This window comes from Dendropsophus ebraccatus, chromosome 15 (genome assembly GCF_027789765.1).
Source record: "Dendropsophus ebraccatus isolate aDenEbr1 chromosome 15, aDenEbr1.pat, whole genome shotgun sequence".
Lineage (NCBI taxonomy): Eukaryota > Metazoa > Chordata > Amphibia > Anura > Hylidae > Dendropsophus > Dendropsophus ebraccatus.
In genome coordinates, this window is record NC_091468.1 from 70,978,569 (window position 1) to 70,997,135 (window position 18,567).

The 18,567-nt window shown below is 46.6% G+C and overlaps 1 protein-coding gene across 1 annotated transcript in view; it reads right to left on the minus strand.

Annotated features, from left to right (window-relative positions):
• The window catches only part of ACOXL (acyl-CoA oxidase like), a 149,835-nt gene that overhangs the window by 124,020 nt on the left and 7,248 nt on the right, over positions 1-18,567 (minus strand). The window contains exons 2-7 of the mRNA XM_069955182.1: positions 13,712-13,808; positions 12,077-12,160; positions 11,180-11,266; positions 5,516-5,614; positions 2,214-2,328; positions 1,244-1,330 (exon numbers count right to left, since the gene is read on the minus strand). Of these exons, the coding sequence (XP_069811283.1) occupies positions 1,244-1,330; positions 2,214-2,328; positions 5,516-5,614; positions 11,180-11,266; positions 12,077-12,160; positions 13,712-13,808 (569 nt within the window). The remainder of the gene's footprint in view (positions 1-1,243; positions 1,331-2,213; positions 2,329-5,515; positions 5,615-11,179; positions 11,267-12,076; positions 12,161-13,711; positions 13,809-18,567) is intronic.

Here is an 18,567-nt window from a genome sequence, read left to right on the forward strand (position 1 = left end):
TTTTGTTTTTTTTTTATTCACCTGTATAGGCTTGGTAGAGGAAGCGGTCTGATAGCCGGAGTTTATTACTGAGCTGCGTCTTAGCTTCAGCATGTAATGCGGCGTTATTCCTCCAGCTGCCGCCGTGCATTACCTTATGCCCTTATAACCAAACTCTTTCACGGCTGAGCCTGATGGTAAATATAAGTGTAGGATTTATAACCGTTCAGGGCTGAGGATGGATGGGATGTATACCTGCATAGATCTGCTAATATATCCAATATATAAAAAACAGATGGAGATGTTCTGAGACAATGGAGGACGGATAGAGACGCTTGTCGTGTGATAATTATTGTACAGGTCTCGGCAATCTTCTTCTTCGTTTTGCTACCCCCTCCCCCACTTGCTGGATCAGCTTCTATGACTCACAGGACACAATCTATCTGATCACTAGATCTTTCCACTCTCCGGAGATGTTTGTGTAGAACACCACAAAAATATTTGCTGCTTCTTCTTCTGTTCCTGTGCTGTAAACGGTGGTTACCAAAATCCTCGTCATTGTGTAAGAAACGTCCCCTGCCCCCTAAGCATCACATCATATAGAATGCTAGGCCATGGAGTACAGCGCCCCCTAAGGTTACAGTATTATCTGATTGTAAGACAACCACAGTAAGAGCCATATTACACAGCTGATGACTTGATATATATCTATATTATATACATATATACACATATATATATATATATATATATATATATATATATATCTATATCTATATGTGCAGGCCTTGTAATATAATAAACTATACACACCTGTCCGCGTTCTCTGATGTCCTGTAGCTTTGGCCACTCCCGCAGTATCTGAAGTGACAGCCGCTCAGCCAATCACTGGGACAGCGGCGCGGCCGCAGGACATCAGGGAGCATGGAGAGGTGTGGATAGTTTTTTCTTTTACTATTTTTTTACATTCCTCAGCCGCCAGCCACACATCACTATAACACGGCCAGTGGCCAATGATTTGAGCTCAGTACCTAAAGACCCAATCGGCCAATAATCAGTGCCATCAGCTGATCGTTGTCTTTTATTACAAGGAGAAATGATCTGCTGAATCGGCCTGATTCAGGAAATTATCGCTCCGCACAACAGGGCCCAAAGTTGAACATTTATTCATGTATGAACATAATATTTTTAGACCAAAACTCTATGGGAAGCTAGTTATTGATAGCATTCATAATGTCACAATCCGGTTTATAAAAGTACCTACCTTCTTTGTGCAGCATGTCTATTGCTCCCACACCTGGATACATGTTCCCATTTCGGTCACGGATTGGGACAATAAAACAGTGCGGCCCTAGAGGAAAAAGGTAATTAAAAAACAAAAAAAACAAAAAAAAAAAAAGGTCAAGTTCAGGTCTGCCTTATTACCTATTAGACTTTATAAATCAAAGTGGTCGGTGTAATTGATGTGACGGAGGAGAACAAGCACTCACAGGCTGAGGCTGCATTGGCATATACACAACCTGGAAATGTCTTCAAGATAGGAAGATAATGGAAGGCAAACAGCGGCTGAGCTGTAATTATCTCGCTGTCGCCTTGTCTGAACTGTCTAGTCCCAGGATTGAGCAATTTCTTGTGCCGTACAGACACATGAAGGCAAAGCCATTAAAGGGACAGTGTCATCAGAAATTACTTATTGTAAAAATAATGTTTTATGTTAAACATATTTTTAAGAATTTTTGGTGACATTTTTTCTAAATTTCCATTTTTTAATTTATATTATAAAATAATCCTGATATCTCGCAGTTCTCATTCTCACCACTGGGGCTAAAACTAAGCTGAGACTTCCTGTTGTGTCTGTGGTGATAAGAGGAGGCTGCACTAAAGTGATCTGTACAGCATTGCAGCATCATGTGACACTAGTAGATAGATGAGACAATAGCACCTTCCTGTGGAATGACCTTTTCACAGGTCACAGCGCGCGCTCAGTAATGTCTCACATTCATCTCAAGGGCACAGAGTCTGTCTATTGTCCTCTATGTCCATGAGTCTTGCAGTATAGCTGTTAAGCACAGCCCAGGCAATATGGCTGCCCCCATAACAATGTACAAAAAGGGAAATAAAAAAAATTAAAGGCAGAAAATAGAAACAGAATAGAATAAAAGAACATGTTTTAGTATCTGACTCTAGAAATTGTAGGTGACACATTCCCTTTAAGAATAACCGGGGGGACAAACCTTGTGATTTTCCATTGATTATTAGTTGTGCAAACACGGCCGCATAGTTCCCTTTCATTGTGTTGCCAATATACATCTTCTGTGCGTTCTCACATGGGGTGTGGATAATAAACTCCTAATGAGTCAAAGAAAAAGAACACAATGACAGAACTATTAGAGAGAGAAGAGTAATATATATATATATAATGTATATCTAAAATTCAGAATGAATGCAGCACTCGTGTAACAATAGATGTGGTCCCAGGCGGTATATACCAGTGATCACCCGGTATAGGTAATATAAATCAGAAGAATACCGCAGCACTCATGGGATAGAATTCAACACAACATGTTTATTTCCCCAAACCGCGACGTTTCGCTCTGCACACAGAGCTTTTGCTTGAAAAAGCTCTCAGTGTGGAGAGCGAAACGTCGTGGTTTGGGGAAATAAACACGTTGTGTTGAATTCTATCCCATGAGTGCTGCGGTATTCTTCTGATAGATATATATATATATATATATATATATATATATATATATATATATATATATATATATATATTATATTCTTACTGTACTATAATTACTATTATATATATATATATATATATATTTATTTTCTTATGGATGTGGCTAAACATAGACTTCTATAGGCAAAGCTTTCACATTATATAGAACATAGAAGAGCTGCATGTACATGAAATCGGTGCACAATACTATAATCATACGACTCAATAACAACTATAGTAACCTGCACAGCCAGCTTAGCCCATAGCCTTATTATTTCTGTGAAATGAGGGAAATAAGTGGCTGCCAAACCCCTTGCATTGGTTATCGCATGGAAAAGTCTCATTAGTTGTCTGTGCAGCCCTTGCTTTGTACAGAAGATAATAATGTTATTACTTACCTCTCCCTGGTGTCCTCTGCCCATTTCCCGCCTCTGAAGCTTTTACACCCATCTCTGAAGTAACAAACCGCTCAGCCAATCACTGGCCCCGTTGCTGTCCTATCTCAGTCAGTGATTGGCTGAGCATCCTGTAACTTCACAGACAGAGTACAAGCTTCAGAAGCGGCTCCAGTCCGCAGGGAACAGGCGGGAGGACACCGGGGAGGGTGGACAGGTAAGTATACTTTATATTTTCTATATACTTTAAATCAGCCATACACCTCCTATCACAGGCACTGATGTTAAGTCGGCGGCCGATGACTTCTTAACATGCTGAAGGACAATGATCAGCTGAATTTTCCTCGGTTGATCGTTATCTTTATTACATAGGGTGATATCTGCTCGATTCGGCCTGGCTGCACAGATAATCCGCCCGTGTAATAGGTCAAGCAAAGGCCTCCAGCAGCCATGGTAACAGACTGGCACCCCACTATTGTGTTGCGAGGTGCTGATTGGAGTCCTGACAGGTGCGGCAGCTATCAGTTGACTTTCTTTACGCCATGGCCAATATAGAGCATAGTAAGTGGAGAATTAGACTGCCAGGATCTGGTACCATATGATCTGGTATTTCCCCTGAGTTCAGATGACGTCACGACTCAGGAGAGAATGCCCAACCCCGCTGATGGGCAGCCTGATCAGCCAATCAGTGAGTGCAGCCGCGTCCCGCCCCAGTCACTGACTGGCTGAGCTGCCAGTTCATCATCCGGGTCGTGATGTCAGCTCTGGTGGAGATCCTGAAGCCCGTGGGGGTCCCAGAACATCGATCGCTGGATGTAATTCTGGATAGTTTTACAATCCTGCATTTAAACAAAAAAAAAAAAAAAAAAGTTTAAATGTCCGGACTTGTCCTTTAAATGCAGGGTGTCCTCCAGGATTTCACCAGTACATGTCCGATCAGGGATTTTACATACATTTGGGAGAACAACTTAAAATAGTTTAACCCAACATGATCACAAAACGCAGTGAGATCCTAGTCGGGGCGACATGTCTCCCTATACGTGTTCTATACCATCCTGTACTACACGAGAACGCAAGGTGTGCAGAATGTAATAAAAACCGCATATAGGCGAACACTGAAAAGAAAGAAAAACTCTAACTGTTGTGGTCAAAAGATAAACAAAGTAATAGGGAATCTGTTCCCGTACGAGCGATATGCTGACTAATAATGACTTCTACTCAGCAGAATCTGGACAAACAATTCATCGGTGCTTCCTTTTTTCACTTGCTGTGAAAAGGAAACCAGAAGTTCTGCGTGAAGGTTAAAGGGGTACTCCAAGCTTTTTCCCAGTAATTAAAACACATTACAAAAGTTATATAACTGCAATATGCTTCAATCACCTATCTGCCCCCCTCCCCTATCTGCCCCCCTTCCCTATCTTTTTCCCCCTGAATCCCTCACCAGGAAGTGTAGAAAACTCCTTCTTACCTAATGACTGTTGACCCCAGGAAGCCATTTTGTGACAACGACATCAATAGGGAGGCGGGTCTCTGCTCTGTTAGGCCAGCCCCCCTTTGTCAGATGACTCAGGTTGCTTAGCTCTGATTGGCTGAACAAGCTGTAAGCCATCTAACAGTTTTACAGAGTCAGTTAAATATCACAGGAGACAAAGTGCATCATGGGAAAGCCCACACCAGGAAGTAAAGGAAAATGGAGGTTCAGGGACCGGCAAATAGCAAGAAATTCAAACAGAGAGAGACTCAGGAGTGATGGTAAGTGATAAAACTATGATTATTGATTGATTAGTTGTTGTTTTTTTTATCAGCGCTGGTGTACCCCTTTAAACTAATCAGACTGGTAAAAATATTTAACCTTAAAGGAGTATTCCGCTCAAACATAAATTTTCATATGTTGCTGCCCATGATGAGACTAACAATTCCTTCCATACTTGTTAATATCTATGCAGTCTCCTTCCCCCAGTTCTCAGCTGAAGACACAAAAATCTGTGTGAAAATTTTTCTCTCTGTCTCCCCCTCCTCCCTTCTGAGACAGCTGATGTAAACAAGTCCTTGACTTGCTGTATCTGCAACATTGTAGCTTCCTTGTAATGCTGGGGGGGTTAATCACAGTGAGTTTATCAGCAACTTGACCTTAGAATAATCTACCCAGCATTACAAAGAAGCTCCAATGTTGCAGATACAGCCTGCCAGGGACTTGTTTACATTAGCGGTCTCAGAAGGAAGGGGGAGACAAAGGGAAAAGCTCACACACAGATTTTTGTGTTTTCAGCAGAAAGCAGCAGCTGAGAACTGGGGGAAGGAGACTGGATAATAACAAGTATGGAAGGAATTGTTAGTCTCACCATGGGCAGCAACATATGAAAAGTTATGTTTGAGCGGAATCCCCCTTTAACATACATTGTAAAAAGTTCCAACCTACCTGTGTCACTGGATCGAACACGGCCTCAGTTAGTATCCCTCTCACATTACTACCATGACCTCGCTCCGTCATTGCAAACATCCCTGTAAACTCCTGGTTCTGTTTTGAAGAAAAAAAAACAATAGGATAAGCAATGTGAATATAGAAATATTAAACATCCTGCCGATATGTTCTCATATACAATGGATGAAGGATAAGCGGCATTCAGAATGATAGCTACTTACTTATATAATAATGTTCAAAAATTCGAATATTTGTAAAGGAAACCTGTTCTAATGTTTTCTCCCCTAATTCAGCACCAGTCCATGGTCCATGTGCTCCAGTAGTTTTTACATTTGCCAAGAGAGATGCCGCCGCATAGTGATGGAAAGAATATAACTGCACACTTCTGCTGTATGTATCTGTGACCCACATCCAGGATTTACTGACGGCCCGGAGGACAGGTGATAATGTTAACTCTTCTTAAAAGTGTACCTGTCATTTATGTCACTTTTTAGGAAACCAATAACTATCAATAGTACAAGTGACTTTAACAAACTCTGTAATAGGTTTTATTAAGAAAAAGAGTTTCCTTCTGTACTCGAAAAGCTGTTTTCCAGCCCTCCCCCCCCCCCTCACTACAGAAGCAGCAGGATTTCTGTGTCCATTATGCTCTATGGAAAGGGGAGGGGCTGAGGGGGTAAGTGAGCACAGAGAGGAGAAAAGACAGCCCTGAACAGTACATCATCCTGCAATCTTCTCTCACCAAGATCCCAGATAAGCACTGACCTTTCTGACCAGTGAATCCATGGAGCGGCTGCTGCAGGAGACTGGGGGACCTCACATGGAGCAGCTGCTGGAGACTGGGGGACCTCACATGGAGCAGCTGCTGGAGACTGGGGGACCTCACATGGAGCAGCTGCTGCTGGAGACTGGGGGACCTCACATGGAGCAGCTGCTGCTGGAGACTGGGGGACCTCACATGGAGCTGCTGCTGCTGGAGACTGTGGGACCTCACATGGAGCTGCTGCTGGAGACTGGGGGACCTCACATGGAGCGGCTGCTGGAGACTGGGGACCTCACATGGAGCAGCTGCTGGAGACTGGGGGACCTCACATGGAGCAGCTGCTGGAGACTGTGGGACCTCACATGGAGCTGCTGCTGCTGCTGGAGACTGGGGGACCTCACATGGAGGGGCTGCTGCTGGAGACTGGGGGACCTCACATGGAGCGGCTGCTGCTGGAGACTGGGGGACCTCACATGGAGCAGCGGCTGCTGGAGACTGGGAAACCTCACATGGAGCAGCGGCTGCTGGAGACTGGGAAACCTCACATGGAGCAGCGGCTGCTGGAGACTGGGGGACCTCACATGGAGCGGCTGCTGCTGGAGACTGGGGGACCTCACATGGAGCGGCTGCTGCTGGAGACTGGGGGACCTCACATGGAGGGGCTGCTGCTGGAGACTGGGGGACCTCACATGGAGCAGCGGCTGCTGGAGACTGGGAAACCTCACATGGAGCAGCGGCTGCTGGAGACTGGGGGACCTCACATGGAGGGGCTGCTGCTGGAGACTGGGGGACCTCACATGGAGCAGCTGCTGAAGACTGGGGGACCTCACATGGAGCAGCGGCTGCTGGAGACTGGGAAACCTCACATGGAGGAGCAGCTGCTGGAGACTGGGGGACCTCACATGGAGCGGCTGCTGCTGGAGACTGGGGGACCTCACATGGAGGGGCTGCTGGAGACTGGGGGACCTCACATGGAGCAGCGGCTGCTGGAGACTGGGGGACCTCACATGGAGCAGCGGCTGCTGGAGACTGGGAAACCTCACATGGAGCAGCGGCTGCTGGAGACTGGGGGACCTCACATGGAGCGGCTGCTGCTGGAGACTGGGGGACCTCACATGGAGCGGCTGCTGCTGGAGACTGGGGGACCTCACATGGAGGGGCTGCTGCTGGAGACTGGGGGACCTCACATGGAGCAGCGGCTGCTGGAGACTGGGAAACCTCACATGGAGCAGCGGCTGCTGGAGACTGGGGGACCTCACATGGAGGGGCTGCTGCTGGAGACTGGGGGACCTCACATGGAGCAGCTGCTGAAGACTGGGGGACCTCACATGGAGCAGCGGCTGCTGGAGACTGGGAAACCTCACATGGAGGAGCAGCTGCTGGAGACTGGGGGACCTCACATGGAGCAGCGGCTGCTGGAGACTGGGGGACCTCACATGGAGCAGCTGCTGGAGACTGGGGGACCTCACATGGAGCGGCTGCTGCTGGAGACTGGGGGACCTCACATGGAGCAGCGGCTGCTGGAGACTGGGGGACCTCACATGGAGCAGCGGCTGCTGGAGACTGGGGGACCTCACATGGAGGGGCTGCTGGAGACTGGGGGACCTCACATGGAGCGGCTGCTGCTGCTGGAGACTGGGGGACCTCACATGGAGCGGCTGCTGCTGCTGGAGACTGGGGGACCTCACATGGAGTGGCTGCTGGAGACTGGGGGACCTCACATGGAGCGGCTGCTGGAGACTGGGGGACCTCACATGGAGCGGCTGCTGGAGACTGGGGGACCTCACATGGAGCGGCTGCTGGAGACTGGGGGACCTCACATGGAGCGGCTGCTGGAGACTGGGGGACCTCACGTGGAGTGGCTGCTGGAGACTGGGGGACCTCACGTGGAGCGGCTGCTGGAGACTGGGGGACCCCACATGGAGAGTCTGCTGGAGACTGGGGGACCTCACATGGAGAGTCTGCTGGAGACTGGGGGACCTCACATGGAGCGGCTGCTGGAGACTGGGGACCTCACATGGAGCGGCTGCTGGAGACTGGGGGACCTCACATGGAGCGGCTGCTGCTGGAGACTGGGGGACCTCACATGGAGCGGCGGCTGCTGGAGACTGGGGACCTCACATGGAGTGGCTGCTGCTGGAGACTGGGGGACCTCACATGGAGCGGCTGCTGGAGACTGGGGGACCTCACATGGAGCGGCTGCTGGAGACTGTGGGACCTCACATGGAGCGGCTGCTGGAGACTGGGGGACCTCACATGGAGCGGCTGCTGGAGACTGGGGGACCTCACATGGAGCGGCTGCTGGAGACTGTGGGACCTCACATGGAGCGGCTGCTGCTGGAGACTGGGGGATCTCACATGGAGCGGCTGCTGCTGGAGACTGGGGGACCTCACATGGAGCAGCTGCTGCTGGAGACTGGGGGACCTCACATGGAGCGGCTGCTGCTGGAGACTGTGGGACCTCACATGGAGCTGCTGCTGGAGACTGGGGGACCTCACATGGAGCTGCTGCTGGAGACTGGGGGACCTCACATGGAGCTGCTGCTGGAGACTGGGGGACCTCACATGGAGCAGCTGCTGCTGGAGACTGGGGGACCTCACATGGAGCGGCTGCTGCTGGAGACTGGGGACCTCACATGGAGCGGCTGCTGGAGACTGAGGGACCTCACATGGAGCGGCTGCTGCTGGAGACTGAGGGACCTCACATGGAGCGGCTGCTGCTGGAGACTGGGGACCTGACATGGAGCGGCTGCTGGAGATTGGGGGACCTCACATGGAGCGGCTGCTGGAGACTGGGGACCTCACATGGAGCGGCTGCTGGAGACTGGGGGACCTCACATGGAGCGGCTGCTGGAGACTGGGGGACCTCACATGGAGCGGCTGCTGGAGACTGGGGGACCCCACATGGAGAGTCTGCTGGAGACTGGGGGACCTCACATGCAGCGGCTGCTGGAGACTGGAGGACCTCACATGGAGCGGCTGCTGGAGACTGGGGACCTCACATGGAGCGGCTGCTGCTGGAGACTGGGGGACCTCACATGAAGCAGCGGCTGCTGGAGACTGGGGGATCTCACATGGAGCAGCTGCTGGAGACCGGGGGGACCTCACATGGAGCGGCTGCTGGAGACCGGGGGGACCTCACATGGAGCGGCTGCTGCTGCTGGAGACAGGGGTCCTCACATGGAGCGGCCTACACGTTCTCTAGATCTGAAACCCACAGATTAGCTGAGCCACTGGGTAGAGGCTCATACCTCTGTACCCCAGAACCCCAATGACCTGAGGGCTGCCCTTCAAAAAGAGTGGGGTGCCATGCCTCCGCAGACAATAAGGCGACTTGTGAACAGCAGGAGACATTGTTGTCAATCTGCAATTGATGTTCAAGGGCACATGGCAAGTGACAAGCAAACAAAATATCCCTAACTTTTTGTAATTGATTTTCTCCAGACATTTAATGGGAAAAAACACAGAAGATGAAGGAACTGAATATCCTGTAAGCAACAAAAACACAACCAAGAAGCCCATGCAGTAATGCAGACTTATTGGAAAGACGCCGCAAAAACAACTACACAGGGACAAAGCACAAAAAAATGGAAGTATTTTTTCATGCCCAAAACACACACACAAACACACACATATATACATATACACACAAAGACAGCTGGCAGTAGATCAGAAGTCAAGATCTCCACCTTCACCAGACAGGACACATAGTCGCCCCCCTCCCCCGGGTCAGGAGGTGAGATATAATGTCTCTGCTGAGTCTTTGCTTTCTGCGGTGGAGATATTAGATGCAGTCTTAGAAAATTCTGTCCACAATCCAAATAAAGTGGCGAAAACCACAGCACTATGAAAAGCCTCCAGCCTGCAGATTTATTATACGTGAGCGCCACCTAGTGGCCAATCATTGTAAATACTTGTCAGCTATGTGCGGCTATGCTCCCACTTCAGGAACATGGTGGCCAGCTTGTAATATATAATGATCTTTTTTACCCAATTTGTTCTTGAAGTCGGAGCATAACCTTAAAGAGATTTTACACTTTGACAAACACTGTAGGAGAAGGAGAGTGTGGAAACATTCTATGTTGTGGAGACAACCGTATACAGGGATATAGAGGTTACAGGTACAGAGAGACAGAGAGAACTCCGCACTACTAAGGGGACAGTCCAGGCTATGCTGTGCTTTACCTAAGGGAAGGCTTGCAGGCCAGGGATTCAAAGGACCCCAAAAGAGGAACGTCTGTGTCATACAATAACATTACACAGTGTTTATTCTGCTTCAAGTTCCTTTAAATTCAACCTATAGCTGGGGACAATCTCACAGATTACACTGGCATTTTGCTATTAAAGAGACACTGCTGGGGGGAAAAAAAATTAAGAACAGGGGTTGTGATCACAAGCAGTTTTAGAATTCGTTTTTTATATATTTTTTTTAAGTTTTCTAAGTTTAAATCTATGTTAAACGTTTGGCCACTAGGTGTCTCCCTTCACTGTGCATGTATATACAGCTGTGTTGCATGCACAATCAGTAGCAGAGAATCCTGAGGGTGCTTGCATTGTGTGGTCAGCTCTCCTGTCACACAGCACCAGAACCTCTGTAACCACACAGTGACATTATACATATCACACAGCGTTGTCTCCTGGTAGCTGCAGAGCTGAGAATAGAATTAGTAACAGTTATTATAATTAGTTTGCTACATGATGAGCAGGTGTCTTTCCCTGTGTGAGCGCACAAAGGACGGAGACTTCCCGTGTTTGGTCTATTTTTTGAACAGAAGAAAAACCATGGAGGAGATTTATCAAACATGGTGTAAAGTAGAATTCTCTTAGTTGCCCCCGGCAACAATCAGATTCCACCTTTCATTTTTTCTTTTTAATCTCCGGACATCATAAATTTGTACCTTTAAGGGAACAAACCACTTCTGGATGTGTTCTGGGCTGCCAAGGTTAATCACCGCTCCTCCAAATAACCAGCAGATGACGCCGCACTAAAATATACAGAAAAGAAGAAACAATGACATTAAGACTATGCAAACATTGGTGCAAAGAATAAAAATCCACTGTTTGTACATTGTTATGGGGGCAGCCATATTGCCTGGGGTGTTTTTAACAGCATTTAGTGACATGCTTTACAGCAAGCCTCATGGATATTAAATAAGTATAGCTGCCTTCAGGAGACTGGACCTGGATACAGTAAGTATAGCTGTTATATAGCTGCCTTCAGGAGACTGGACCTGGATACAGTAAGTATAGCTGTTATATAGCTGCCCTCAGGAGACTGGACCTGGATACAGTAAGTATAACTATTATATAGCTGCCTTCAGGAGACTGGACCTGGATGCAGTAAGTATAACTATTATATAGCTGCCTTCAGGAGACTGGACCTGGATACAGTAAGTATAGCTGTTATATAGCTGCCCTCAGGAGACTGGACCTGGATACAGTAAGTATAGCTGTTATATAGCAACCTTTAGGAGACTGGACCTGGATACAGTAAGTATAGCTGTTATATAGGGGCCTTCAGAGGAGACTGGGCCAGTGCTTAGACCAGCAGGACTTGCTTTGACCTATGTCACCTGCTTTGACCTTTGTCGCAACCAACCAAACTCCCACAGGGTGATCAGTATAATGATGAATACTACACGAGTCACTATCTGTAATAACCCACGTGTACATAACTAAGTCTAAACTACAAGGGGCCAAAGTTCCTGCGGTGTCACACCATAACAGTCTGGCATCACCAGCAGCAGATAATAATGATGATGATGATGATAATAATGATGGACGTGTACTTTTACCTTTACTCCAGTTGTCATATCAGCTGTACATAGGACTTCACCCATTATCATACACTTGTTGACCAAGTTCTTCTTTTTATCTATCTAGGAAAAGTAAACAAAGTGTGTGACACACTCACCTGGTAGAGTCACAAATGCAGAATAATGAATAGAATACATCTGATGTACAATGCTAAGGTGTATTTTACTCTGCTGTAGCCTCTTTAAAGGGGCACTCCAGCGAAAATATTTTTCTTTCAAATTACCTGGTTACAGAAAGTTGTATAGATTTGTAATTTACTTCTATTTAAAAACTACAACCTTCCAGTACTTATCAGCTGCTGTATGTCCTGCAGGAAGTGATGTATTCTTTCCAGTCTGACACAGTGCTCTCTGCTGCCACCTCTGTCCATGTCTGAAACTGTCCAGAGCAGCAGCAAATCCCCATAGAAAACCTCTCCTGCTCTGGACAGTTCCTGACATGGACAGAGGTGGCAGCAGAGAGCACTGTGTCAGACTGGAGAGAATACACCACTTCCTGCTGGACATACAGCAGCTGATAAGTACTGGAAGGATTGAGATTTTAAATAGAAATAAACTACAAATATATTTCTTTCTAAGACCAGCTGATCTTCAAGGAATATATTATTTAACCAAAAGGGCAAAAATGTATCAAATTAATACATAAATACTAAGCCTCTACTATAATATAATATAATCGGCCTCACTAATATACAGATAATGCCCTCTGTACTGAGACTCCCACCAATCGCTGCCTATAGATGAGAGATGTGTGCAGCTTCGTGCTTCATCTCCTGGTTTGCCGCCCGATCCTGCTAAATGCAGAAGACTGGTTCCACTGATTTACAGCCTGTATCCTGCAGGGGGCGGGGCAAACCGGGAGCTGGGGAGAGAAGAGTACAGCTGGGTGCTTCATCAAGCCATATTTAGCAATCTGGGGAGGAGAGGGGGGGAGATCTTAGCACATCTGGGCAAAATATCTAAGCAACATTTACCAAAACCGCAGTCACAGGGTCCCCCCCCCCAACCCCATAAATAAAATAATAAAGCACTGATTTTATTCCTATATAATTTCACATTCTGAGACAGCTAATGTAAACAAGTCCCTGGCAGGCTTTATCTGCAACATTGTAGCTTCTGACTGGGAGGAATAATCAGCGATTTCATCAGCAACTTGACTTCAGAATAACCCTCCCAGCATTACAAATAAGCTACAATGTTGCAGATATAGCCTGCCAGGGACTTGTTTACATTAGTCGTATTAAAAGGGAGAGGGAGCAGGGGGAAACAGAGAGAAAAGCTCACACACAGATGTGTTTTCAGCAGAAAGCAGCAGCTGAGAACTGGGGGAAGAAGACTGAATAGATAATAACAAGTATGGAAGGAATTGTTAGTCTCACCATGCGCAGCAACATATCAGAAGTTATGTTTGAGTGGAATATTAAGGTCTATAGCGCGTTGCTGATATATAGTGTATATTTAAGTGGCAGGTTCCCTCTAACACTTGCATTCACCATGTACAAGTATAGGAATTCTGGATAACGTTCTTTGTATGACGTGTGATGAAAGCCTCAGTGGTCATCAAAGATTTAAAAAATAGGTAGTAAATGATTATATAGACTACAAACCCCTTACCATTTCCTCGAAGGCGTGCTGCACCTGCGGCAGACTCATGACAAATCCAACTCTGTCCATGGTCAGGTCTCTGATCTCCTCCAGGCTGAGGTCGTATCTGTGAGGGACACAAAGAGTCACAGGCTTTCACCCTCCTTCTCAGAGTCTTTTTGTACAATTATTTTTACACTAAGGCTAGGTTCACACTGCGTTTTTGCAATCCGTTTTTTTCATCAATATTTTGCAAAAAAACAAATGAAAAAAACGACGCATTTGTGTGCATCCGTTTTGATCAGTTTTTCCATTAACTTCCATTGTAAAGACAAACGGATCAAAACAGATGTTTTTCTTTTTAACAGGCACAAAAGTAGTGTCAGCTACGTTTTTGTGTCCGTCAAAAAAAACGGATCTGTTTTGATCCCTTTTTTTTTTTTTTTACAATGGAAGTCAATGGAAAAACGGATCAAAACAGATGCACACAAATGCATCAGTTTTTTGCAAAAAAACGGATGAAAAATACGGATTGCAAAAACGCATTGTGAACCCAGCCTAAGTCACAATATTGTAAATGAAGTTACAGATAAAGTTGTCCGACCAAAACAAGAGCGCTGCGCTCCATCTGCTCCCCGGACCCGGCACTCCATCACTAGCAAATATAAGGGAACATGTCTATTGGTGACACCACCGACCAGATAAGAACAGCTGATCCATCACACCAGCAAAGAACATCCCTCTAATATCCCGCCCCAGGAACTCGTTTCTCTGGTCATGTACATTCTGATGAGATGACGCGCCATGTAGTCGGGATCTCCCACGCCGGATATATTACAATGCAGTATGTAATTAGGTCAGGTACTTATAGCCCATAAATGACAGATGACGCACGGGATATCTAGCGGCAAACAACGTACATAGAGAGGAAATATCTGACTATCAGAGGAAATAACTGACTATCAGGTCTTACTATAAGCAATGAAATCACATACACTCCTACTCACTGCAACCAGAAGAAGCCATGACAGCCTCCTGGTATTACAGTCAGAGCACCTGGGGGTATACAGGCCTCGTATGACATCAGAACAATTGTGCAGATATGGTTCCCAGCAGCACTATATCTATATATATATATATATATATATATATATATATATATATATATATATATACATACATACACACTGTGCAGCTTCCTGAGACTACCATGGCTGCAGTAGCTTTATATGGGAAGAAAATGAGTTTTATAACAGGGTGCAAGGCTGGGAGAGGGGCGGCATCTAGTCATCTGGGCGGGGAGCCATCTGCGACTAGTCACGGCTCTCTGCCTGTCAGCGCACAGTGCGGAGATGATTGACAGGCAGAGACACCTGTTAGTGGTCAATTATCCTCACAGAGAGCACTGACAGGCAGAGAGCCACAACTAGTCACAGATGGCTCCCCACCCAGATGACTAGTCGTCGTCCCTCTTTGCTGGTAGTGGTAGTTAGGCACATAGTGGCTGATTTTATAGTATAGAGAGCAGAAAATATAGTAAAAGTAGTGGTCAGCACTAGGGCTCTGGACTGTAACAGTACGGCCCCAGTACGACCTGACCTAATAATACCGGCAGCAGGTAACCTGCCGCTCACCAGACTCTTCCAAGGTTGTGGATACGCGATACTAAAAGATTATTATCTGCAAAGATTACAAGTCACACAGAGTCCTTTACACGGTGACACTGCCAGGGATCCAAGCGAAAAGTGAAAGAATTGACAATGCGGCCAACAAACAACGTGATTTACCCATAATGCACATAGGCTGGGAGGACGAGACAGGGGAAAGCGGCCGCTGCGTCTCACCTACAGCAGCTGTCCTTGCTGACAATACACTGTCAAAGCTTCTGGTAAGATACGAATTGTAAGGTAAGGAAATCCCTTTAAGGAAGGACATGTACAAAACTTCAAATGGGCGCTTGTAGACTATATGCATCAATGTATCGGAAATGAAACACATAGAAAACTTCTCAGTGACTGTACTGTAATTTTTATTTTAATTTTTTTTAATTGTCCAAACACAGAATATTTTTAGAATTGCCCCCGGATACTGCTAAAATACAAACCCCCCATTCTCACTCACCGTACTCATCAACGCTGACCCTGCAAGCCCCCACAGCGGTGACCCATCTCAGCCAAAAATCCTGCAGAGTCACAGGAGGAAGCAGGGAAGACCGGGGGGCTGGAATGGCCGTAGCTTGGGATAAGGGCCGATAGATAGGGGTTATTTGTTATTTTGGCAGCACTCAATGCGTCCTGGCAATAAGCCCTAGCAGGTCATGTGGACATCACAGAGGGGACCCCAACCCATATTTTACATTTCGATTGATCACATGATATTTATAACTACCTACTTCTTGTTTCCAATGACCCTACAGGTACGGCCTGCCCGTCCGACCACAGACCATAGTGGTGACGTGTCCCACACAGTGACGTTTAAAAGATTGTATAACAAAACCAAAACTCTATGGAAAAGTGGTTTTAAAGTCACCAACATGGAGACAAGTTCTTACATCCAACAGTCAGGAGATCCTGGAAGCTATAGATCTATGGAGAGGACAGGAGCTTTCTCAGGGTCCTGTATAAGTAACACAGGGGCCCAGTGAGATGTAGCCGCCCTCACTACACTACTGAACATGTAGTATCACACTGTACTGTAGGGAGGCGCCACTAGACGGAAGGTATGTGGGGCAGTATAGTGGATATAACTATTAAAGGGGGCACTGTGGGGGATGAAAAACTATTTGTGGAGCACTATACTGGGAATTTGTGAGAAAGTGCGGAGCCTAAGGTGAACTATAGATATAGCCGGTGAGGACAAGTCCTGTGAACAGCCCGGGGCCCATGGTATAGCTGTGATACACTGCTATGGGCAACCAAAAGAATCTCACTATAAAACAACATGACAAATGTTCCCCTTTAACAAAGAGGTATCCCCTAAACCTATAGGAAGGCAAATTATAGACCCTGGTATCAGGCCCCCAGCATAATATAGACCCCAGTATCAGACCCCCAGCATATTATAGACCCCAGTATCAGGTCCCAAGCATATTATAGACCCCAGTATCAGGCCCCCAGTATATTGTAGACCCCAGAATCAGACTCCCAGCATATAACAGACCCCAGAATCAGACCCCCAGCATATTATGGACCCCAGTATCAGACCCCCAGCATATTATACATCTCAGTATCAGACCCCCAGCATATTATACACCTCAGTATCAGACCCCCAGCATATTATAGACCCCAGTATCAGACCCCCAGCATATTATACACCTCAGTATCAGACCCCCAGCATATTATAGACCCCAGTATCAGGCCCCCAGCATATTGTAGACCCTAGTATCAGACCCCCAGCATATTATAGACCCCAGTATCAGACCCCCAGCATATTATAGACCTAAGTATCAGGTACCCAGTATTTTATACGCAGAGAGTGAAAAAAAACAAAAAATGCTGCATTTCACATTTTAGCTGCTCGTATATTCTCTTGCTTGGTTATCATTGGCAGTTAGTTTTATCATTGGCAGTCCCAATCTTGAGGTGACAGTCAAGGCAAAACTGTGTCCCAGGAAGGTCCAACCCCCCGTGCAGGAAGCCCAGTCCCCTGTCACCCTGACACTGGGGTGTGTAATACACTGGGGACCTTATACAGGGGTGTGTAATACACTGGGGTGTGTAATACACTGTGGACCTGACACTGGGTTGTGTAATACACTGGGGACCTGATAATGGGGTGTGTAATATACTGGGGACCTGATACTAGGGTGTGTAATATACTGGGGACCTGATACCGAGTTGTGTAATACACTGGGGACCTGATACTGGGGTGTGTAATATACTGGGGACCTGATACTGGGGTGTGTAATATACTGGGGACCTGATACTGGGGTGTGCAATATACTGGGGACCTGATACTGGGGTGTGCAATACTCCTTTTGTGTTGTCCTGACTGCAAAATTCTAAGGGAAAAAAACACTGGTGACAAGCCACACCCCCACATTAAGCCACACCCCTTGTTGTCAACACCAAAGTGATGCTGGAAAAAAATAAAAAAAATCAAATGTTGGAAACTATTCCCATCACTTTAAAATAGTACCAGGCAGCCAAGCAGTGTAGTCAGGAGGGGGGGGGGGGGTAAGTGTATAATTTAGGAATCAGGGGCTCTAGGGTCTATGGAGCAGATGCAGCACTCAAATCGCTCCCCCAAGTATCATTAAGCAGCTAATAACTAATGGCCGTGCTTGCTCCCTGTACTATTCTTTCCAGGAGAGCACACAGGGAGCAGCCATAACAGTCACTGCTGTCGGGTAGAAGCTGCTGACGGCTCCCAGAGGGCTCGGTCACACCACAACAATGGATGATCGAAATGAGATAGCGACGTACTGCAACTCGGATAGGCAGGGGCCCCATACATTTCAATAGCCTTAACATAGTCAATACAACCAGGGCAGTTACTGAGTATATCCCAGGAGTCATTAGCCCATTACACTCAGCCAATTACAATGGATTAGATCCAGTTTCCTGCACCATTCATACCTCTGAGGCACAAAATCAGGGAGTGAACCCTGCCGAAGGGAGAATCAGGCTTCCTCTGGATCAACACTGCATGATATTAGGCAGAACTGGATGGAGGTACGGCATTTTTCAACCTTACATTTTTAAAATGTGTAAAACATAAAACTTGTGAGCAACGCCCACAGCAGCCAATCACAGCCCAGCTTTCAGCTTCGGTAAAATGTTAGATGATTTTTAACACTAGTAAATATGCCATATAAAAGAGGCGGGTCTGCTGTACAGCTACCGATACAGATTTAGGCATTGTTCACACAATGTACAGACAACGGC